Below are 24,112 nucleotides of genomic sequence, written 5' to 3' on the forward strand. Positions count from 1 at the left end.
AAAAGCACTTAGTGGGGTGGAAACACGCTCCACAACCAGGTGTTAGCCTTGAGGCAGGCAGTCTTTTTCCAAAACACGATTTTGCATCTTCTGAAGCCACTCCATCCGGCCTGCGCGTGCCACTCCTTTCCCACAGGGGTAGGCAGGGACGTGAATGGGAATTCTGCTTTGCAAGTGGCAGCACACAAGCTTTGTAGCCTGTTTGCAGAGCGGAGACAGCCGTGTATCCACACGTCTTCTGCCAAGGCTCCATTTGTTCAAATCACCACATTCTCAAATGGGAGAATGACCTGCAAAGGATTCTCCTGTTGCGTAGTTAAGCACGGAGGATTTTTTAGTTCAACAGGCCGGGGTCGGCACACCTACATAAAGCGCTGTCCCCGCTCCGCCCTGCAGAAGGCACCGCGCTTTGCGAGCGACGTCCCTTCAGCGCGCAGAGCGGAGCGGTACGGCTGCCAGGTACGGCTGCCAGGATCGCCTCCCGGAGAGGCCGAGCCTCGGGCTGTCCTGCAGTGTGCGCTGTCTGTTGATGGCCAGCTACGATTTGAGCGTGATTTTGCCTTTCCATTGCACAAGCCTTCTGCGCTGTCAGTAAGCACAGCGTTCCCTCTGGCGGCCGCTGTCAGCGCCTTCGTGGGACCCGCAGCTGCCAGGTTAAGGACTCCTTTCTCTTTACGTTGTAGAAATGCCTTTTTTTGTTGTTGTTACTTTCCCAGCCAGCCGCGGGCACACCCGAAATTCAGAACAACCGAGCTGCCGCAGGAGCTCCAGCGCCATTTAGGAGCAGCTCGCCAGATGGGGAGGATGTTGGGAACAGCACAAAAAAAAAACAAAAAAAACACAATTATCTTCTCGGAAAGCCCCAAAATTGCATAATTTTGAAACTCCCTCTCAGTTGTTTAGAACACCGCGGATTACTGCCGAGCTGCGCGGCGGGGCCCTTCCGAGCGGCGGAGCGCGAGGGCCGCCCCAATCGCGCTGACTCACGCTGCTCCGCGCCGGCCGCCTCCCGCCGGGGCCCGCGGGTTCGCTAAGGGCAGCACCCAGCGCCGGCCCGGGCACCGGCTGCGGGAGGGGGCGGCCGGCGGAGGCGGCGGCGGCGCTCTGGGGGCCTCGCCCAACGGGGGCGGCCGGGCCGGGTCCCGCTCCTCGCAGATCCAGGCGGCTCCTCGCGGGCGGCGCGGGGTCCGGCTGCGGGCGCCCAGCGGCGCGAGTCCACGTGTCCCCGCGCCCCTTGTTTACTATCGGCCGAGCGCCGCGCGGAGCATCCTGGGGGCTGTCGTCTTGCCGCGGCCGAGTTGGCAGGAGATGGCGGCCGCGAAGACTACAGCTCCCGGGATGCCCCTGCGCCCGCAGGGGGAGGTGTTGGCCAATCGCGGCGCAGTCTGCACGTGATTGACGTGCGGCGCGGTGCAATCCGCTGCGCGGGAGAGTCAAAACATGTCCGCCCTCCGGGCGTCTTCCTGACGGGCGGCCCGGGCGGCCAATAGGAAGCGGCGGTCGCTTGAGCGGCGTCGTCCTCGACCACTCCGCGATCGAGCCCCGGCGGCGCGGGGCGGGACCGAGCGGAGGGACGAGGCGGGGGGGGGAAGCCGAGAGGAATTCGGTAATGGCGACGGGTTCGGTAAGTGCCGCAAAGTTTGGGGCCGTCACTGCGGCGGCCGCGGGGTCCCGCGGGGTCCCGCGGGGGGGGCGGGCGGCGGCTGCCAGGCCGGGGTTGACGGCGGGGCGGCCGCGGGACCCCCGCTGTGGGGCGGCGGCAGCGCGGGGCGCGTCGTTTACTCCGCTCCGTACCCCCGCGGCGCCGGGACCGTTCTGTCGGCGCCGCGCTTCGGCCGCGTTACTGCCGCCCTCGGGGCGCTCGGCGGCGGCGGCGCCGGGACGCGGAGGTAAGCGAGGAGCCGCAGGGCCCCCCGCTTTCCTCTCCCCCCGCTCCCCGGCCTCCCGTCCCGGGCCGTCAGAACGGGCTCGCCGCGCCCCGCGGGGAACGGAGCCGGCCCCGCGCGCCGCGGCCGCTGGGAGAAAGGAGCGCGCGGGGGACGGCGGCGGGGGCGCGCGGGGTGGGGGAGGGGAACGGTGCGGCCCCCCCCCCCCCGGCCGGGCCGAGCTGTTACGCAGTTGTGAATGAATGGGGCTTGCGCGCATGCGCGCTGCCGGCGGGGAGTTTATAAACAAGGGCCGCGGCCAGGCGGGTCACGTGACGGCGGGGGGGGGGGGCGCGGGCGGGGCGCTGAGGGAGCGAGGCGGGGGGGCGGCCGTGCGGCGTGCGGCCAATCGGCTCCTCGCTCGTGTCGCTTTGTGGCGGTGTTTTTTCCTTCGAAACGCGAGGAGCTGACGAGGCGTAGGGCGGCAGTCGGTGAATGCGTTCGTTTGGCCTCCAAAGAAAACGGGGGCGCGCACGGCGCTCCGCCTGACGCCCGATGTGCGCTGCCGGGCAGATGGGGAACGGGGTGCTCCATAAGGAGCTCGTCGGGCCGCACGTCCTCCTTTCTCTTACGTTCCTCCTGCAGCTATTTAAAGGCAGAACGGCGCTGTCGTGGCTTCTGTCCTCAAGTAGATCCAACCATTTGTTACAACAAAACGTTCTTTCATAACCGTAACCACGTGGCCCCTGCTGCATTGCACCGAAAGAACTCGCAGGCCGTGCTGTTCCATAGGAGATGATCAGCTTTTAGCTGCTGTCGGATGTATTTCTGTAAAGCGGTGCCCGGGGAGGCACTCGGTGGTCGTTCATGTGGCAAACCTGGCGGTTTCTTTCTTCCTCAGTGGAATTTTTTGCAGTTTTGTGATGGACCCCGTGACACTTAGAAAGTAATTGTGGTAATTTCAATTCAGGATCGTTTGAACAAAAGCAGTAGATAACCGAGCTGCTATAGACTGGTAACATTGTTTTTCAGCCGTTAGGGACAGTACTTGTGTGGAATTATCGCAGCTCCCTGGCTGTCAAAGATAATGAAGGATGCTGCTTTGGGGGTAAAGGTTGCAGCACTAAAGCTTGGGAAATGAAACCGCACAAGAAGCTGCTGGTGGGGGCCTGCTTTGGGTTCCTCTTCCAGCCCATGCGCAGTGCCTGCTCTGACACGCGAAGCTGTGGCTGGAGCTAGTGGGGATCACAGAATCACAGAATGGCCAGGGTTGGAAGGGACCTCAAGGATCATGAATCTCCAACCCCCCTGCCACATGCAGGGCCACCAACCTCCTCATTTAATGCTAAGTTAACAATAGGTTGCCCAGGGCCCCATCCAGTCTGGCCTCGAACACGTCTAGTGGATGGGGCATCCACAACCTCTCTGGGCAGCCTGTTCCAGCACCTCACCACTCTCATATTAAAGAACTTACTGGGATGGGCAGGGCGGTGAAAAGGCTTCTGCAGGTGAGGGGAAATGTGGTGCTGAGGGCTGTAGGAGACCTAACAGCAAGTCACTCTGACCTCATCTGGAAGGAGGATGGTGGAGCAAACCCTTCTGAAAACCATGTTCCCACACGTGGAGGGCAGGGAGCTGGCTGGGACCCACCTGGCTGCACCAATGGTGGGTGAGTGGCTCAGGGCATGCAGTGAGCAGTGCTGGCGCTGGCTGCTGTGCTGGCCAAAGCCACTCCTGGACACCATGGTCACAGGCCTGCAGGGAACGTTCCAGCCCTGAGCAAACAGACTTAAAAACTTACATCAGGAGAAGTCGCTGGACACTGTAGCACTTCAGAAGGTTTACGTGCATGCAAGCTTTAATCTCTGTTTCTTTAAAGTCAGATACTTTGGAACATCCTAACATGGTGTGGGAAGTGAAGACGAATCAGATGCCTAACGCAGTTCAGAAGCTGCTCTTGGTAGTGGACAAGAGAACTTCAGGGATGAATGAGTCACTGGAGTTGCTGAAGTGTAATGAAAACCTGCCCTCTTCTCCTGGATACGCGTCTTGTGACGAGCACATGGAGCTTGGTAAGCAACACAGCCTGCAGAGGAGGCGAGTTCTGAGGCTTGTTTGGTTGCAGTTTTCCTGTGGTGAGGTTACTGGGAGCTGACTGAATGAGATGACTGACTTAATGTAGGTAGGGCAGGGAATATAGCAGTGAATTGTGGCATCTGAAAGTCCTGCTTTACAACCACTTTTCCCTGTAACCTATTTCCAGCTCTGACACACTGGCTTGTTGACTTAAACGTGTTCTTTGAACTTAGAGTTATGACTTTCTGTTCCTGATTTCCAGAGGAGCTTTTTTTGGCTCAAGAATAACAAACAGAAAGCTCAAGAGCTCCTCCTAAAGGGAAGTTGCCCTACTTTAGGTCAACTCCTAACAGGCATTCCGGTGTAGAGGAATGTTTAACTTGAGTTAAATGTTGGAGAAAAGTAGTGTGCACGTTAAAAAAGATTGATACAATCCATGCAGTATTAGTGCATTTAATTGAAGTGGTAGAGTAACTAAGAACAATGATACTTATGAGACACAGACTGTTGTTAATAAGCTGGGCTCTCGTTTGTTATCCATATAGCATGTGAATTGCATAGGTTACTGCTAGGCATTCACACCTGCCAGGTTGTATACCCAGCCTTAATGATCTCTGAGCTGTTAGATTCCATGGTAGGAACATGACAAATTGTATCCTATAGAGCCTCTGATGCTGATCATTTTTAGTGACATAGCCACTAGGACAGAATAGTTCAGTTACCTTTTACTGAAGCACATCTGCAGAATTTTGCAGTACAATTTTGTATCAGCTGGTCAGTGTAGTAAGGAGATTTAATAACCTCTTTACGTGACATTTTTTCTCAAAATGTTTGTTTGAATGCACGGTAGGCCAGAGATGCAGTCATTTCTGTGAACATTCTGCAAGTGCTGTGAGTTGGGTTTGTGAAATGCTGGTAATTGTGAGATGAGAAAATACGTTTAGTTACTTTGTTGTGGTTTGGTTCTGAATTTTATTTGCAAGTTTCATTGTAAACTAGTATTTATCAGTGGGTGTAATTACGGTAATTTGTGTGTTTGTTTGTAGATGATCTTCCTGAACTACAGGCTGTGCAGACAGACTCTGCCCCATCTGCGCTTTTTCAGCTTGGCACCGATGTTTCACATCAGGAATGTTCAAGGCCTTCGTGGAACCAACATACCTCAAACAGCAATTCAGAAAGTGCTCATTCTTGTGACAATGGGGTCAACTGGCTGACAGAACTAGCAAACATCGCCACAAGTCCTCAGAGCCCTCTGATGCAGTGCTCTTTTTATAACAGGTACTGATGTTAATTGAAAGGTCTGGCTCTCAGATTTGCAGTGTTATGTATCCAGAAACATTACCTTCACTCTTCCCACTGTCTGCTCTCTGACTTTGGAGATCTGTTTTTTAATCTTTCTGTGTAGTACCTTAACTCCTTTTGCAGATGATTGCACACAACTTGCTTCAGAATCTGCAAATATCTCTTAACTGCCAGCCGCAAACGAAGTGGGGTGCTATAAAGATGTTCCCTGAGCACAGATCTTATGGCATTTGCCTCATGTGGAGCAGCAGATGAATGTGTTGTGTTAATCTCTTAATACTTGTTAGTGTGATGTAATTAGTAATAGTTACTAGTGCACCGATTTCTACTTATTTTTATGAGCTAATTGAAAATCTAATGGAATTTATTGCTATTGTTTCAGATGTGTAATCAGATGTGTAATCTGCAAGTTCTCTAAGGCTGTGGGAAATACTGTGGGATCTTAGCATTTTTCTGGGCTTCCCCTTTTATCATCTGACTTTGCTCTAGGCTTAGAATAAGAAAATTAAATGCAGTGCTGCTAACAGTAATGCAGCAGGGATCTCAGCATTGTGACAGAGCAGATGTCCTTAGGTACTGTAATGATGGAACACTGATTTCAAGATGTTGGTGCAGACTTCTCCATTGTGATGAGGAGAAGCCGATGGGGAAGTGGTACTGTCAGCTGGCTGCTAGATAGGAGGTGTGCAGCATTGCCTGAGCTTGCATCCTATGCTCATCCTGTTCTGAGTACTGTTGTGGGGGATGTTTGTTTGGTATCTGGCTCATGCAAACAGAAGTGTTTTCTAATGTAAGTATTTCATAGAGAAATTTAAAACTCTGTTGGCTGTATCTTCTTTCCCACGGCTGCACTGTAGCTGCAGCTGTACGCACAGTAAGTCACCTGCTGTCAATAGCCAGCAGCACTGACAGCACATTTGAATGAAGTGCTTTTAATATTTCACAGAAGTACAGAAGATGTTTCTTGGTTATTCAAAATCTGAATGCAGACAGGATATTTGTATGCATAACAGCTGTGGTAAGATTTCATATATGAAATACCATAAAATCAGAGTTGTTTAGTGTAAAGGTAGCTATGTCTTGCATTGCCTTACTCTGCAATATTTTAAAATGCATTTTCCTATTGCAGATCATCTCCTGTTCACATTATAGCTACAAGCAAAAGTTTACATTCCTATGCACGTCCTCCACCGGGATCCTCAAAGAGTGATCCCAACTTCTCCAAGAGTGATTTGGATGAAACACCAGTCAGACACGAAAGGGTAAGATGTCCAGAACATTTCTAAAGTAAATAAAGATGCATGAATTAAGGTTTTTGAAGAGAGAAGTTGGTTAAAAAAATGAACTGTTAAGTTTTAAGGTGGATTTTCTCTTAGTATTACCAAGAACAGACTTGGCCCTGCAGCTCTCCAGTAATTTTTCCATAGAACAACACATGCTTTCAGTGCTTCTCTGGATGATTAAAGAGTGGTAGCTTATAAGCTTGTATGTAAGCCTAGGGTGATGCATAAGGGCACAGGTGAATTTTGGAGGACGAAAAAGAAAATAAAATGAGGAAAGCATATTTCAAATCAAGTTTGTGAGAATACAAGTTAATGAAAACACTCAATTTCTCATCTCCTGCGTTCCTTGAATCTTTGTTTTCTTGTTAATATTTCTGTTTGTGCTTAAGGCAGAATTATGACACAGATGTGAATTAGAGAACACTTAAATATGTACAGGACCAGCCTAAAAATCTTGCATGTTAATGTATCAATGCCATTGTGCCTTTTTTAATAGACAAATAGCGAATCGGAGTCTGGTATTTTCTGCATGTCGTCACTTTCAGATGATGATGATCTGGGATGGTGCCATTCTTGGCCCTCAACTGTTTGGCACTGTTTTCTAAAAGGTAAATATGACATATTATTGGGTAAGGATTTCTTTCCCTTTTAATACGTGATGGTAATATTTATTTACATTTATTAATTTTTTTTCCCCTCTTTAAAATATCTCTTAGGTTCTCGTTTGTGCTTTCATAAAGGGCGCAATAAGGAATGGCAGGACATTGAAGATTTTGCAAGATCTGAAGGCTGTGGAAAAGAAGAAAATCTCTCAGTGAGTGCTTACAAGGTAGCCCTTAGTTCTAACACATTCCCTTCAACGGTTGTAGTGCAGTATTGACTTAGCAGTGTTACTCTGTGCCTTTATTTACTGTGTGGGAAGAGAGGTTGGTATTGAACTTGCCTAGTGCTGCTCTCTGTTCTGTTTGAGTCAGATGCCATAAAGCATCTGAGCTGTGTTCATTTAGGTAGGTTTTATCAATTTTTATTTTCATGATAGCACATGTAGAACGTTGCTTTTTGTAATACACTGTAAGATGATAAGAATACACTGGTGGTATTACAAACGTGTATGCTTTCCTTCCCTGGAAATTCTGAACTGTCTGCTTGTTTACAGGGCTATGGCTCCGATGGTTTGAAGCTCATTTCTCATGAGGAAAGCATTTCCTTTGGTGAGTCAGTGCTGAAGTTGACTTTTGATCCTGGCACAGTGGAGGATGGCCTGCTCACAGTAGAGTGCAGACTTGATCACCCTTTTTATGTTAAAAATAAAGGTATGAAGTACTCCATGTGCACTCGGTTTTATATTAAAATGCTCTTAGGGAAGTAGTTGCAGGTTTTACTACTGTCTCTTGTTACTCATGGAACTTACAAAAGCGTTGTAGAATCACTATTCTATTTGTGTAAAGAAAAATAGAATTTGAACAAACAGAACAGTAAAACTGTAGAAATACTGTGTATAACTCGAGGAGGTTTGGTCACATATATGAGTGGAATGCAGAAAAATGGGTAAACTGGGGGGAGAAAGGAAATCAGCAAATACAAGAGACTTTTCTGTCATATTAAATGTTGAATTTCTGATGATAAAAATTTCCAGATTTTTCTGATTTTTCTTTTGGATGAAAGGAACTGCATCAGACCATTTTAATGAAACGATAGCATTTAGACTTGTAAGGATTGCTCCAGTTAAGACTAGAGAGATTTGTCTGGCCGTTTGTCTAATTTAACTCTTTACCACTTCAGGTTGGTCATCTTTTTATCCAAGCTTGACTGTGGTACAGCATGGCATTCCATGCTGTGAAATGCATCTTGGAGATCTGTGTCTACCTCCTGGACACCCTGATGCCATTAACTTTGATGATTCAGGTGTTTTTGATACATTTAAAAGGTAATTTTTGAATAAAGTGGCCTCAGTGGTTTTTGTGTTTAATGAGTAGGCACCTTACTTAAGTCTACCAGAATTTAAGCGTTACATAGAAGAAAGAAGGAATACTTATGGTTATGCAAGGTAATTGAGAGCAAAAGTGAATATCAGGAAAGCTGTGTGGTTTTGTGCTGTGCTGAACTGCAAAGTAATCTTTTGGGCTAAAGTAACTTTTCAGACTCTGCTTATGATAGTCTCAAACTGATCAGGTAAAGCAGTAAGAAATGTATCTGTGCAGATTCTTCAGGTATAACAGGTTAGGTTTAAAAAACATGGTATGGTTGTCCCACAGTAGTGTTAATCAGCTGCTGATGTGCGCTTCATAGACTGCTGTGTCCCTGAAGCAGTGGTTCCTAGGCACTAATTCACATGCTAGGGCTTTAGAATACAATCATTCAGTATTTCATAATTTGTTCTTATTATTTTTGTAAGTTCTGCATTTTGTGTTTCTTTCCCAATACAAGAAGTACATCTCACTTCAGACAAAGTTAGAGAAGCTTGAGGTTTGCCTTGCTTTGAGCCTGAGAGTGGACTAGGTGACCTTCAGAAATCCCATCCACCATAAATGATACTAAGGAAATAGTATTACTTGTAAAGATTTTTCCACGCTCTTTAGAGAATTCTAAATGTAGTTGAATGAGTCTTTTCCTATCATGTTAGCTCTTTTTTAGCATCTGATTTTAGGCCAGTTGCTCACTGTTATTTCTTACAATTGAAAAAATGAATTCTAAGTGCTGGTAGCAGTTCATGTCTGAAGGGCTCTTGTATATCTTGCGTGGGAGTTTGTCGTCTTTTTTTTTTTTTTTTTTAATTCTTACCAACCCTTATTTTGAAGTGTATGTGAAGAGAACTGGTAGAATCATTGTATTTGAGTTTTACTGAAGAACTGTGGCTCCTTATTCATTCTGCAGCCTAGCTGAAGCCTGGCTGGACACTTCAGATTCCTTATCTCTATTTCTTTGGTCTGAAGGGAATGTCTGTGAGAAGGGAGCTTGCAGCAGCAGCAGTGGTTAGCAGGGCAGAATCATCAAAAAGCAAAATTCTGTGGCTGTGAGATTAGGAGCACTGCAGGACTGTTTGGAGAACAGGGAGATTCTTTTGTGTCACCTTGTAAACCTGCCCTGCTTTGTTATTTATTCCTCCTCCAGGGGATGTTGGAGACAATCCTTCAACCAGCACCCTTGCTTTGGCCACATCCCCCATGAAGGGGCTGCCTGTGCACGTGGGGCTGGGCTGTCATTTGCAGTACTTCTGTGCTAGTTGCTTTGGGAAGAAGAAAATCTTCCAATCCTTTCCTTTTGCCGTAAATTGCTTTAGTACAACCACACTGAGCAGCAGGTAAAAGGAGCCTTACAGTTGCACTCTGCAAGGTGGTTGCTAATACAGAGTTTTGAAGTTACAGCTTAGTAGCACCTTTGTAGGTGTTCGTGTTGCATGATCAAGCCTGTGATTTCCAGACTGATCTGCCCTCACTCAGGAGAGACTGTTATCACATCTTCTGTAGTGGTTGGAGTTCTCTGTAGTTGTTGGCCAACGGAAAAATAAAGCAGTTTTATAGTTTTTGCAGGTTCAAGTTGTATGGAAGCAGCTCATCAAGCTGTTGAGATGCTTGAAACGGGGAGGAGCTGTCACATTTTTGTCACTAGAGGGCAGACGTGTGTCAGCTTTTAACTCAATTGCAATATTGTGGCCCTCCAAACATTTCTTCAGATCTCGGTGGAAGGTTTGTCTGTAGAAGAATTCCGGTGTAACGATTTAGAACAGTTATTTGTGCAAGAGCGTATACAGTGCTGTTTATCTTAATACAGAGGTTTCATATTCTTACCATGTTTTTGCAAGGGAACTCAGCACTCCTCCTCCCCAGGTCAGTTGTCACTTCAGCAGCTGTCGTGCACCGACCACAGCTCTGCGTTACAGGCAGGACAAATGCAGAAAGAGGGCATTTCAAATAGTGTGACATTTTCAGGCGGTGTGCGATGCACTGACATACAGCTGGGGAGCTGATGGTACACAGCAGATGATACAGAATTGTGGTTGGTTTCCCAGACCCTTTTTACTCATCGGCGTGTGTGTCAGGCACAAACTGAAAGCACACACTGACACAAGAGATAGCAGAATACTAGAAAGCTAGCAGGGATGGAGAGAGAGCAGCTGCCTCAGCATTGTACGTATAAAATATGTGATCATTTTCTGATCTTTTTCTTCTAGTTACGACTTCACACCGCTGGACTCCTCAGCAGTGTATGTGCTCAGCAGCATGGCTCGCCAGCGTCGCGCTTCTCTGTCGTGCGGAGGATCAAACAATCAAGATGCCGAAAGATCAGAATGCAGTACTAAAAACTGTGCAGCTACTGCGGCATCGCATCTTTCCTCCACTGCTTTGTACAGCAAAGCTGGCAAAAGCCACGGCTCAGGGACTGCAAGTACTGTGAGTGCCACTTCTCCAAACAAGTGCAAAAGACCAATGAATGCCTTCATGCTTTTTGCCAAAAAATACAGAGTTGAATATACTCAGATGTATCCAGGGAAAGACAACAGGTAACAGCATGATATTACGGTTTGGTTATTACTGCTGAGCTGGCAGCATATCTGTGTTCTGCTTTTAAACATAGAGTGGACTAAATTTTGTACTGGAAATGATAAGTTTGTATATTACGTAAAGACTAAGTTTTGAAAGATGCTAACACAAAACGTATCAGCAGGCTTTAAATACCTGCAGTTCTCTGTATATTTGACACAAGCCATTTTTGGCAAACTTGCCTTCTGCTGAGAAAGCATTTGGGACAGCAGCTAAGGCAGGTATGTGCGCACCACCGGCATCGCAGACGTATGGCAGACTTTGGGAACACTGATGAGAAATGTTTGTGGGGAAAAAAGTACCAGGTTCTCTGCTTGGGTGTTACTAGAGAAACAGGAATGAGCTGGTTGTTCTAGTATAGCCATAATTGTCTTGATATAATACTGTATCATCCATGAAGCTACCACCATTTATTATAAGTCGTATATCTTATTAACTAATGAGTTACTGATTGATCAGATGTCTTAATCCAAACAGCACATAGGCAAACTGTGCTTGTCCTAAAAGCAGAATGACCTGGTGGAACGTGCTGGAAGAGCTGTGCATCTGTGTGCTTGGGGGAAGGGATCTTGTCTTGTTCTTCCATGCTTATAAAGCTGCCTGTTGTATGTGTATGTTGGAGCATGCTGCTATGTTGTGCTGGCTGTACGTAGGTAAATATAAACAAAAACACACAAATGCACTCATTTTAAAATCAGATTTTAAAAATGTATATAAAACAACTGTGGCCATAAAGAAAATTGTTTTGCATAAAAGTTCTCATATAAAATGTGACAGAAGTTAAAGATGATGGCTTTAGGAGGGTTCCTCTGTTGGGGAGGCTGAAGCTGCTGCTGAGAAACAAACTCCTGCCATGCAAACAGCCCATCCTTAAATTCCAGGCAGTCTCGTGTGCCCTGGCAGTGGCATTCTGCAGTAATGTGACATTCCCAGTAATTTCAGCAAAAAAGCAAATGTGCTGTCTTCAAATTCATGGCAACTACAAGTGAAAAACTGATAGAAAGTCAACCAGGAAAGTTTCTGATTATTTAATTAAAAAATGCTGATGAAATGGCTGCAGTGAGCCAGAGTTGCAGTTGGATGAATGTGAGAATAGTTTGAATGTTTCCGTGAGCACATTCATGCTGATGCAAATTGGAGAGAGTTACTTGTAAGCTTCAGAGTGCACTGCTCCTTGTGCCTTCTGAATGCACTTTCTTGGCATTCATAAAATACAGTGAGAGCTCAGTAACTGACTTTCTAGGCACTCAGCTGCTGTTGCTTAAGTGTTGCTGTGGCTGTCTGGAGGCAGTTATCACATTTTTAAAATACAGGTATGTTTGGTGTTCAGAGTACTGAGTAAATCTTACCATGGTTGTACACAGTGCCAGTTTCCATACTCTGGAGTTCTTGTTTGTGTTGTCTGTGCACATGAGTGAGGACAAAACTTGAAGTATTCAGAGCTAAAATGTCTGTTCAGAGATAAAGTGCTTCAGGACGTGTCAAAGAGTTAGCGAGCTGCAGGCACTCTGAGCCCAGCATGCATGTGCTGCTGTAGACAGACCTGAGGGCCATACTTCAGAGACCTGGTCGTTAGGCTCACACCTGTTGCTTCTGCATGTGTTCTTGCTGTAGCTTTTCTTCATTTGTGCTTTCAGAAAGATGGATCACTTGGGTAGCATACATTTTGAAAGGTGAAGAAAATTCTACTGGCATTTGTTAGTGCTGAACATCATTACTCAGTGAACATGAGGCTGCCTCCAGTTCTGTTTTACAATTTGTTTTGAATGGACTGCAGTGTAAGGGCTTGCACCCTCCGTGGCAGCATGCTGCTGTAATGCTGCCAGGCATCTCACCAGCACTGGAAGAGAAAAAGGCAGCGTACAGAGCATGGCAAAGATGCACTGGGATGAAAGGGCTGTAGGGGCAGTACTGCAGCACTTGTTTCTGGTTGGGAGAATCGGGTCTCTTATGTCAGATGTCTCTGTATGCATTTTTTTCCATCTTGGAGGTTCACTCATAGAAGTATTTCTTGGAGAAATGAAGTTCTTGTCTGTGCCTTAGATTTCTTGAGCTTTTTTAAATGTGCTGATGAGCCCTTAGTTTCAGTGCCTCCATGCAGTTTGAATCTGGAGGTACCATTTCTTTGTAGGCTTATCTGTTGTATTTGAAAAGCAAACATTTTGGAGTTTTTAGCTGGAAATGCAATGGCTTTGTCAGCACACCTTGCTCTGAGTCACGCTGCTCTTCCCTGGGAGAATGTGTGGCCAGCTGCCTGGGAAAGGCTTCACTGCCAACAGGGAGCTTTTTTAATAAGGAAAATCAGTATTTCTAGTTGCATGCACCTTTTTCTTAGATCTGGTTGTCCAGCTTTCATCACTGTCATCTGAAGCCATCGCCATACCTGCTCTGTAGATTAATAACTGTTGATAGGGCAGCGACTGTGTGCAGAGATCTGCATTCAGCCAAAGGATGGCATTAACATTTTAATAGAATATTGATCCAACATTTGGGAGCACAGTTAAGCAATATGGCACAGCAGTGTGGGGAAATATTGTCCAGAGGTCACCAAGCTTATAAGGAGCAGAAAAACAACTTGTTCAGCTCTTGGAAGTACCGATGGCTGTGCTGGAACAAATGGTTCCTCTCTGTGCAGGAATGTTACATGGGAACACAGCCGTGTGCTCGGCCCACTCGTGTTCTCCCTGCTGGGGGCTGGAGGTGGAGGAAGCTCCACAGATCACGAACCAGACGCGGGGGCAGCAGTTAGTCAGACCTGAGGTCATGCTCAGATCATTGCCCTAATTATTAGAGAACATATTTTCAGCAAATCTGTCATACAGGCTTATGGTAGGAAAGCAGGGCAAAGCAACTGTGGGTTACCGAATGGTGGTGGTTCTCAGCATTGTTTAACATCCCTGTTTGCTGGTTTCTGCCAGTCGCTGCATATTGCAAGCACACACTTGGAAATTATGGAACGCTTGTTGGGCCTTGCTCAGCTCTCAGAAGTCTCAGCTGTTTAGCTGGTAGAAGAGAGAAGATTGGAAAGAAATGTTTGATTTCTTCTTTTTTTTAAATCTTTTTTTTTTTTTTTAAATCTTTTCTAAGGGGCTGAGATTAAAAATAAATAAATTAAAAAACTATAAAATTCCATCCTGACCATAGTCTGAAATGTGTGTTGCAGAGCCATAAGTGTGATCCTCGGTGACAGGTGGAAGAAAATGAAGAATGAGGAGAGACGGATGTACACGCTAGAAGCCAAGGCCTTGGCAGAAGAACAGAAACGTTTAAATCCTGATTGTTGGAAACGAAAACGAACAAATTCTGTAAGTTTTGTCAAGCTGGGCTTTTTTTCTCCGTTATGCAGGTACATATGTTTGTATGGTAGCAGTGGTGTTTTCTGTCTGTTCAGGATGTGCTCTGCTCTTCTCCCTTCTTGTGGGACACGGGAGGCAGACAGCACACATCTGTTTCTGTGCTTTATGACAGTTCTGTAAATTGTTGGACTGGAAGTGAGTGTGCCTGGGGGGGCACGTGAGTTACTTCAGCCAGGAGCTGAGCCTATGAGGTTGCACACAAAATAAGGCTATTCCTTTCCCCAAAACAATCAAAACTTCCCCAGAGTGCTGCTGTTCTTCACTAAAAGCTTTTTCTTTACCCTTTTCTGGTGTTTTTTCCTCTGTACGTACAAAACTATTGAGGGAGCAAATCTAATATTATTTTTCTTCAGTTTCACTTATTCTTATGTTTTAATTGTAAGGTACACTGGGTAATACTTCCTGTGTAGGGAAGGTTTTTCCCACTGTGTAGAAGGCGATCAAATTAAGAGTCAGCAACAGATGAGGGCTTTCAAGCTAACCTGCAACTCACCTGCAAGCAGGCAAGTAGGGTGGAAGGAAGGGCCCAGTGAGGTGCACGGTGCCACACATCAGCCGTTGTGCAGCTGAGCAGGAGCTCCGTGTGTGCTGGGCTTGGCGGATTTAATTGTCTCAAGTTATTTCCTCTCCTTTCCCGTGTATGTGAGCCTGTTTTCTCAAGTGCTTACAGAGATGTTGCTCTAAAAAGAATGAATAAGAGATGCTCCAACACCAGTTTGCTTCTTTGCTGCTGTATGCACTCTGCTGAGGAGTCTTCAGCCCTTGGTGGCAGAAAGTTTCACCAGCTGCCAGGAACAAGCTGTTCTTACGTTCATTGTCGTTTCCAGATGTTGCACTGTATCCTGTTTTAATCAACAGTGGCATCCCTGTTAACTTTCATATGGTTTTTGATTAAAATAACTATTAATAATACCAATTCTACACTGCAGGAGTTGTGGGCCTTGCCCTGAGAGCTCACATTCACTTCACATGCACGCCGCTGTGCTTTAGGGAGCTCAGTGGGTGTGTGCGTATGTAATGGAGAGGAATATTTGGGTTGGCTTTAGGGAGAAGGATATTTCCTTAACCTGCCACAGCAGGTAGGCCTTACCTACCTACCCATGTAGCAGAAGGGCCTTACCTTGGTGTTAAAATGGCAGCAGCAGGAGACAGCTTGTTTAGTTGCTTTAGTGAATAAAGCATTTTGTTCACAGCTCCAAATAACAGTGGTCGACTGCAGGCTGAGACAAAGAAGTTTTCATGGTCTTTTGATGATTGGGATAAAATCCTCTGTTTTGGACTTTGGTTTTCTTCTGAATAACTGACCAGTGATGACACGTACTTCCGAATATGTTTGCTGCCATTTGCTGCTTCCCCTTTCCTTGGTAACTGCTGACGTGTTTTTCTCTTCTCTACTCCCAGGGCTCACAACAGCACTAAGCCGGGATTCTGCCCACAACGATGACAAAATGGCTGTTGCTTGATGGCAAGAAGATGATGTGAGATCAAGGTCTATTTGTTGTGAATTTGTATGACCATAAAATGCTGGCACCATCAAGTCAGAAATGATGTAATAGGAGTGCGGATTGCTTTTTCCAATAGAACATTAAGTAAGCTAAAACTATCAACATTTTAAACCAAATTGCCTTATTTCTCTTCCAAACTTCATATATGTATCAGGTAATATAGGCTTGAAAATGGATATCCTGTGGTGCTAAAGTACTTCAGAAAGAGGCGAAGGAGATGTGTATAAATGTTTATTTTTAAAAGAAAATGTACAAAAAGGGGAATTTTAAAATATGTAACAGCTGTTTATATACATCGATTCTTATTGCTGATTTATATGTATTGCACAACCATATTATTAATTACGATTCTGGGGGCTGGGATTTTATGAAATGGCAAGCAGTGTATTACCAGCAGCCTCCCAGTCTGCCCAGATGCCAACAAGTTAGCAGGATGTGTGGGAAGTGGAGAGCACAGTGAGCTGTAGCACGGGAGCTGCTTCTTGGGTCGTCACCTATCGCATCTGTATCTGCAGTGAGATGTTTGCACCAGCTGGCAGTAGCAGAGCCCTCACTTCCACGAGAACCGAGGGCTTGGGCCAAGGCAAAACGAATAAACAGCGTTATCTCAAGAAAAAATGGTGCTGTTGACGTTGTCACCATTGTAGTTTTAACTTTGTGTTTGGTCTTTGCCACATATTCTGCAATATTTTATTTTGCCATAAGACCTCTTCGTGGTGGGGGCAAACTTTGCACTTAACTATACGTGCAACACTTGCACTTTACTTTTTTTTCCTCCTCCAACTGTCTGACTTAGAGCGACTGCAGTAGGATTACAATTGCTTCTGCTGTGAACTACAATCATGGCTTTTCATGTACTAAACAGCTGTGTGTTTTTTTTTTTTAAGAATCACAACTGTAAATTTCAGTTTGACACGTCTACATGATGTTGCCCCTAAGATTTTTGCACACTATATTCTTGTATATTATTTCAAATAAATTCATTAAAATTTGGTGCTGTGTGCTTTATGAAATGAAGATGATGCCACGTCAGGTCACCCCCAGCACAGGACAGCTCTGTGTGGGCCTGGCAAGAGTGTGTTTTTATGCTTCATGCTTGGGAAGCTGCTGAAGAACTTTAAATACTGAATTCAGGATTGGAAAGTCAGTGTTCTTTATTACAGTTGAAGCAAAAAGAGAGGTGAAATCATTATAAATTACTCCCGAGTGACAGCAGCGCAAGAGCAAATCATTGATGTTATTTATAAGTATTTTTCCTTGTGTTAAAATTAGTGATTTTTAGATGGAAACTGATGAGTCTGGCATTTTCAAAAGGACAATTTTCTGAATAAGGCTAATATGTATTCAGCTCTTTAAGACTGCACTTGTAGGAAAAAAGAGCTACTTCCTTATTAGAGATATTCAGCAACTACACTGTAATATTTGAATATATTCTAATTTAACACCTTTCTAAATGCAAAAGGAATGCTGGAGAACAATTCATTTTTAATAGCACGTAACAAGGGTACAATTTCATAACATCTGTGTGTAAATTCCCATCAGAACGTAAAGCAACAGAGAAGCTCCACAGATCAAGTAAGTAAACATACCTCACTGTAAAGTGTATGTGTGTGGAGGTACTTTACATTAGCCCTAAGCAGAGCTGTGGCACCACAGAGCGTGGCTGTGTTCCTGTTCACTGAAGGGCCGACATGGCTTTCTGCAGCAGCTGAACCATTATGGGATAGACGGGAGCAAACTCCTTTCCTTCTCGTGCTCTGACTGACTGAACATAAGCTTCCAGTGCACCTCTACGGAAAAAAACACCAAAGTGGTTAAAGCAATGAAACCGTGTGCAAAGTACCGTAAGTTCCAGATCCAAAAATTAAAATTAATCAAAACCACTCCCTGCTACAGAATTTTCCTGAAATGATTTCACATATCTTTGTGGATGGAAGCAGAGAACAGAGCCTGCAAAGCTCTACAGAATTGCTCCACGCTCTTTCCTCCTTTCCCGCATGTTTTGAGGAGTGAACAAGTTAACATTTGAATAATCAGCAGCACATGTTGCAGATGGCTTGAAATGACAGCTCTGACGCACAGACGCAGGCACAGTGCTGTACTGGTAACCTTTAGAAAGGGAAAGAATAGACTCCAGCTGCTGCACACACCAAGAGCACAACTTCCACAATGAAAGTGGGGCACCGGCGGATGGCTGAGCTGCCCTCAGGTGCTCTCCTGGCTCAGGCTGCCGAACTGCTGTCCTGTGGGAGATGCTGCTCTGTGCCAGAGACAAATTGCATCTGTGTGCTCGTACATCTTCACTCTGTTTTTCTCACACGCTGTTGTAGAATGTCACACTTGTATGGATTACACAAATAGAGAACTTCCATGCTAAAAGTGGCAGTTGTGATGACATACTTGTCTGTGCATAGTTTGACTTAACTTGCTCTACAAATACACAGCCTCCTTTTACTTAATGGCGCTAGTAAATAGAGGTGTTCAATTATGCATCTGTAAAACAAAGACTGTAATGTGAAGTTCAGCTGTGACACACTGGTCCATGAAGTAGGCCAGGCCAGTTCCATGGATAATCAAACACAGCATCAAATTTAGTTCATTTTTCCTTCCCTTTATCCCTCCCTTCATAAAATACAGCAAATTGGGTGAGGGTCCTTCTGAAAGCCTTTGTTCGTCCTACATTCCATGGTGCTGTTTACAGCAGAATGGTGACATTGAGGAGAAAACCACACATAACCAACAGACCAGGCACCTGGTGTCGCCCCAGCAGTGCTCATTCAGAGGTCATCACAGAGCATTCCTGTACCCAGCTCCGCTCCGCACAGCTGCAGCTTCAGATGCTCAGGTCCCAGCAGGAGAGCTGAGCTCGCTATCTGGGGAAGTGGTGTCGAATGTGTGTGTGTTGGAGGTGCTGCAGCCTGGGTTCCCCCCCTCACGGCCGGACAGCGACCCGTGAGCCTCCTGGCTGGAGCACACAGACAATGTGAACAAACACAGGCACACAGACACACACAGCTGCAGTCAAACCTTCCAGGTGCATCACACTGCAGAGCTCAAGGCAGATGTGGCAGGAAGGAGCTGCAGGCAGCTCTCCTGCTGAGCACAGGGTGGGAAAGAAGCAGGCACTGGGCAGTGCTCACTGCAGCCCCAGGTGCAGCAGCTGGACTCCAGGCCTGCATGCGCTTGAGAGCTCTTCAATTTCAGTAACAATTGACACAGTGCTGAGTGCTCCACACCTGGCCTGGTACCAACACATCCTGAAGAGTCTCTTCGCTTTTTTTTTGGCATATTAAGAAGCAGCAAGAGAAAAGTTGGGCCTCTTCACAAGCAGAATGGCAGGGACTGAATATTTGATCTAGCTGTAACAGAGCTGCCTTTCTGCACTTGGTCAGCTCCCTGAAAGCTTTCATCCTGCTCATCCTGCTTTTCCCTCTGAGAGTATCACAGAGCCTACAGGGATGGAAGCAGCAGATACAGAACTGCTTGCTGCCCTCACATCTCCAGGGGCAGCTCACCTTGCTCCCATCACCAACACTGACTGCAGAGACAGGCCAGGTCCCCAGGTAAGCTTTAAGTCCCATGAGAAGACGAGGGGAAGAGAGAGCAGCTCAGTGTGTTTCTCAGTCCTGCAGGTCCATGGTGGCAATGGGGGCACATGCAGAGCACGTGGTGAGCACTGAACGGAGGTGGGAGGTGCGGGCAGGGATGGCTCACGGATGCTGTCAAGATGAAGAGGGATGCTTCACACTCTGATGTGTATCACATTTCCACTCAGGTCAGCACTGCAGTGCTCAGAGCAGCAGTAATCGTTAAACACATTGGATTTTAGTCACCTTCTACAAAGAACAGTCCCCTATATTAAAAAGACAGTTGAGAAACTCCTGTAACAGTTTTCTTACTGTAGATGTCAATCACTCGTCTGCAAAATCCTTCTCCCCTCCCACTCACAAGTGTCCCTCTGTCTTTTCCTCTATGCGCTCCTCAAAGTTTGTTGGTTTCAAACAGTTTTTAAGTCATCAAAAGCCACAAATAGAAAAAAACATATTGACCTGCTTAACTTAGAACACTCCGACACCTCCTGGTGAAGTCGTGGGTTGGCTCATTACCCAGATGGTAACACTGCTATCCCTTCCCAACATTATCTCCGTGCTTGAAAAAAAACTTGCAAAAGACGACGGAGATAAGCAGATACTTCACATGAAAGGGAGAGGCAGCTCTATCCTAAAAGCAGCACCCAAAGACGTTCCATGTCAGCCCTTGATAATCCTTACCCAGAGCGTTACTCCCACCAGATCAAACAAGAGGGAATGAGATTTAGGCTACTCTAAGTGCCCAATGGCAGCGCCAGAGTCCTGCTGGTGCACCTTCCGGCTGCTTTTATCTTTCTTCTCTCTCTTGTCTCAAGAGAATCAGATTTAACAGGCAAACAAACTCCGACACTGGCAGGTGCTGCTCCCTTGTACTTCACAGAGCAGCTGAAGGGCGCCCTGCGAGCTGTCCTGTGGGCACTCAGGCCTCGGCCTGCCCAGAGCCTCCTCCTTCCCCAGCAGACAAACAGCCAACAGAAGCAGCTCTGTGTCAGCTCCCTCCTTGTGCTTTCTCTTTCACAGCTTTGCTTGCTTCATTTCAAAGCAACAAAGTCAGATTTCGTCAGTTTCACCAGCCCAGGAACACCGTAACTGTTCTCCACTCAGGAGACAAACAATAATTACCGCTCCATCAACACCACAGGGTGAACTCTCAGGCATTTTTCTGAAACACACTTTGCACGCTTTCCATTAAATAATGAAAATAAAGCCTCCTCAGTACCGTAACATTAAACACATTCGCTGCTTCCCATGTCCCACGTTCCCATTTAAATGCCCTGAAGTCAACAGTTGAGGTGCAATTTGGAATTTGTAACTTTATATGGAGCTAAAAGAGAAGCCAAGTTCTCCCCAGACAGCAGAAGCTTTCTTAATGGCCCAACTCAAGCCAAAGGCGTGCCGTGTCGAACTCTGACTTCACACCAAATTCAGTATTTACATCAGGCTTCCTTGTCTGTCCTCAGCAAGGACATTTGGAGCCCAGTGAGTAGCAGGAAGGCAGCTTTGGAAGTGTGAGGGAGGAAGGAGATGGGAGAGGTCACGAAGCACAAATGGTCATAAAGCAGATGTTATTTCAGAAGTACGCTCTGGATGGAAGTTTTGTTTCTCTGAAGACAGTTATCTAATTTAAGAGTGGGACACTGGGACTACGACATGCAGCAACACAGACAGCGCAGGAGCTGCTCAGGGCAAAGCAATGCTTTGTTGGAGCTCACAGCTAGAGCTTAGGCTGGCTGAAATGGAAAACCCCTCACAACATGTCTCACTGAAGCTGCTGAAATGCCCACATGACTGCATCTCATTCTGGCAACAAACACATTTAATAGCAATGCTACCATCTGAAACGTGTATTTTATGATACTATTTTTGTAAGCTTGACTGGTCCTAGCTCAAAGAAGCTTTTGTAAATTATTCTGGCAGCAAAGAATGCAATTCAGATGCCATCACTGTACTATTAAAGTCCTCTATTAGAAAAGGTACACTTGCTCCTGTAGAGGACACTGAAGAAACACCAATGCATAAGTAATAATGGAAAAATCAAAAGCTCCGGGGTGAAAACAGTACCACCCAGTCTGCAGCACAGAGATCACAGCTGTTGTCATATAGAAGATGTAATTTATAGTTATATTACTGATGTTTAAGAAGATGGAAGAAACCCTGTTTATGTAATATACAAAACATACTCTCAAAGGGATTAGACTAAATAATGCCCTATATTCAGCATCTTCCAGTCTAATAAAGGACATAAAACCTGTTCAGCAATCTGTTTCTATTTTCAAAGACAAGCTATGGTACACATTACAAATACTGTTTGTAAAAGAGAGCTATGGAAAGAGGGTTGGTGGGATGTTCTGCATACATTAATGCTTCATTAAAAATGCCATAAGAAGTAAGAAAAAAAAAGTCTAAGATACCCTCCCACATACGGAAAAGGATTTTAAAGCACTTATTAAATTACTTCACTTGCTTGAGCAAAAACATGAGCTTTCTTGGAAATCAGGACAAGCTGATTATATAAGACTCATAGTTCCTTTTTTAAAATGGTATTTCAACCCTAGAAGATCTATATCGACTGCAAAAAGAAAAGAAAAAAAAAAAAAGTGTATGATTTGGGCTATGGTTGTTAAGGTGAACTTAGAGTAATTCTAAATGATACGTATTAATTAATTAATTTTGTGTGGTACTGTGAACACCAGCACTGCCCCTGGGCTCTGACTCAGGCGAACGGGCCGATGGCGATGAGAAGCTCAGGGGGCTGTGCCCAGCTCCATGCCCAGCCTCAGGCAGCTGGTGGGGCAGCTGGAGGGCAGCAGGGTCAGACGTGGCGTGGTGCTTTGTTAGGAGCTGCTGGCATAGCCTCAAGTCATAGGAGAAAGTAGAAAATGTGCAAGAGGGTGCCCGTCCAACAGCAGAGCTATTTAATCCATACTAGGAGAGGTACTGTAAACCCTAACAGTAAAATCTCCAACAACATCACTTGTAGCACAACAAGTGACATCTACTTTTTATTTAAAATTACCTAATGAAGTGCTTGGTGCATCTGGGCTTGGACAAATCAGAACAGCTGGCACCAAACATGTTTATGGACAAGAGGTACTGGTGGGGACACGCACAGGCATCAGCCCTTCAGGAGATAAGCTCCTCACTGTGCTCAGTAATGGGAGGAGGCAAGTCTGAAAAAGAAGTGTTCACCCTAGGGGGACCCTGTCCTTCAGGCTGGCTCAAACTCTGCCAAGTGGAACAGCAAAGTTTCCTTTATGGGAGATAGGCTGGATTTTCAAACTTAATAAAATTAAAAGCAAAAAGAAAGAAAGAAAAGGTGCCCTGGCTGCTTACAGAAGGGCTCCTCCCACACAGCCCCAGCCCCACAGCAGGGCCAAGTCAGTCAACCTTACACGTCCTGGGGCAGCTGTTGGCCTGACAGCCCCCTGGTTCATGCCCACACATCCTTCGTGGAACAGAGAAAATGCAGCTTTCAGGGCACGATGCAGCTGACCTATTTTAGGCACCTGCTTCAGGATGAGATGAATCAGCCCCACCAGTGCCTGCTCCTCTCTGTAAAGGGAGTACAGCTAATGCACCTCTGGCCAGGTAAATCCCACCCCTTATGCTGAATACAAACAGAAAGAAATGCATAAAAACACTCCAAATGCTCAGAATTCACAGTAATAACATTGTGAACATTGTGCTGCATAGGAAGCATTTAAGATCCACAGTGCTGAAGAAAAACTGCAATTAGCTTTAATATAAAGCTGTAAAGATTCTGATCACACGTGTGAATTAATATCTAAGAAGCAAGTCCCCAGAGTAATTGCACAGTTGTTATAAATTGAAGTTGCAGAAAATTACCATTTGCAAGGCTGCACCAAATGCAAAGATAATTTCTTGAAGTAGGCCAGAGATCTGAAGGCCCAAGACGTACAAGGTCCAATTAGCGCAGCCCAACTGCAGCACGAAGGCTTGGAGAGGACAAGGTACAAGACCTGACAAATGAGCAAGCCGCCTGCAGTTCAGCTCAGGCTCATACACACAAAGGAGGCACAGAGGACAAAGGACAGAACAGCAGGCTCAGAAAGCTTCAAATACTGTATTAAGGAAAATACAGTATGAGTGGAACAGATGGCCGCACAAGCGGCTGGTTTGCTTGCCTGCCTTCTGTAGGGATCAGCAGCCTACTAGAAGTGACTATCATGACAAGAGATGGTCAAAAGGTAATGCACATGGCAATGCATAAACAAGTTAGCAGAGCGTGCCCAGGAGAATCATGTCCTTCACTCCCTGGCATCACTGCGCGCTGCACAACCCTGACGCATGGGGCTACAGGGGCAGCTCTTCCTGCAGGGAAGGGATGTGCTCAGCAAATCGCAGCTCAGCACAAGGCTGTCTGCTGGAGTTGGCACTGGGGACGGATAGAAAAGCAAACAGCAGAGGCAGGGACAAACAGGCGTCCATAGGGAAGAACCCCTGGCATACTACCAGCAGCGTTAGGAAGGGCAGGTCTCCACTGCTGCTCCTCCATGCCCTGTGAGAGAGGACATTCAAGCAAAGCCCAAGCACTGTACAGTACAAAGCACAGGGACCAGTCCGAGCATAA

At 46.1% G+C, this 24,112-nt stretch overlaps 2 protein-coding genes across 5 annotated transcripts in view; one reads left to right on the forward strand and one right to left on the reverse strand.

The window, feature by feature from the left end:
• Positions 1–1,338: 1,338 nt before the first annotated feature.
• Positions 1,339–16,923, forward strand: HBP1 (HMG-box transcription factor 1). 4 transcript variants are annotated; one of them, XM_031598779.2, is made up of 11 exons: positions 1,339–1,624; positions 3,745–3,937; positions 4,988–5,222; positions 6,376–6,508; positions 7,026–7,137; positions 7,246–7,343; positions 7,686–7,842; positions 8,312–8,456; positions 10,701–11,030; positions 14,234–14,375; positions 15,828–16,923. In XM_031598779.2, the coding sequence occupies exons 1-11, from the start codon at positions 1,610–1,612 to the stop codon at positions 15,843–15,845; spliced, it is 1,578 nt and encodes a 525-aa protein (XP_031454639.1). In that variant the 5' UTR covers positions 1,339–1,609; the 3' UTR covers positions 15,846–16,923. The 4 variants fall into 4 exon arrangements, with proteins under 4 accessions (XP_031454639.1, XP_031454721.1, XP_031454807.1 ...); XM_031598861.2 differs by having other exon boundaries at positions 1,341–1,624; positions 7,246–7,358; XM_031598947.2 differs by having other exon boundaries at positions 1,558–1,624; positions 3,749–3,937; positions 7,246–7,358.
• Positions 16,586–24,112, reverse strand: part of COG5 (component of oligomeric golgi complex 5) — a 187,336-nt gene continuing 179,809 nt past the window's right edge. Inside the window, exon 22 of the mRNA XM_031598656.2 lies at positions 16,586–17,721. Within this exon, the coding sequence (XP_031454516.2) occupies positions 17,607–17,721 (115 nt within the window). The 3' untranslated portion in view covers positions 16,586–17,606. The remainder of the gene's footprint in view (positions 17,722–24,112) is intronic.

Source organism: Phasianus colchicus, chromosome 1 (assembly GCF_987193195.1).
Source record: "Phasianus colchicus chromosome 1, bPhaCol1.hap1.1, whole genome shotgun sequence".
In the NCBI taxonomy this organism is placed as follows: Eukaryota; Metazoa; Chordata; class Aves; order Galliformes; family Phasianidae; genus Phasianus; species Phasianus colchicus.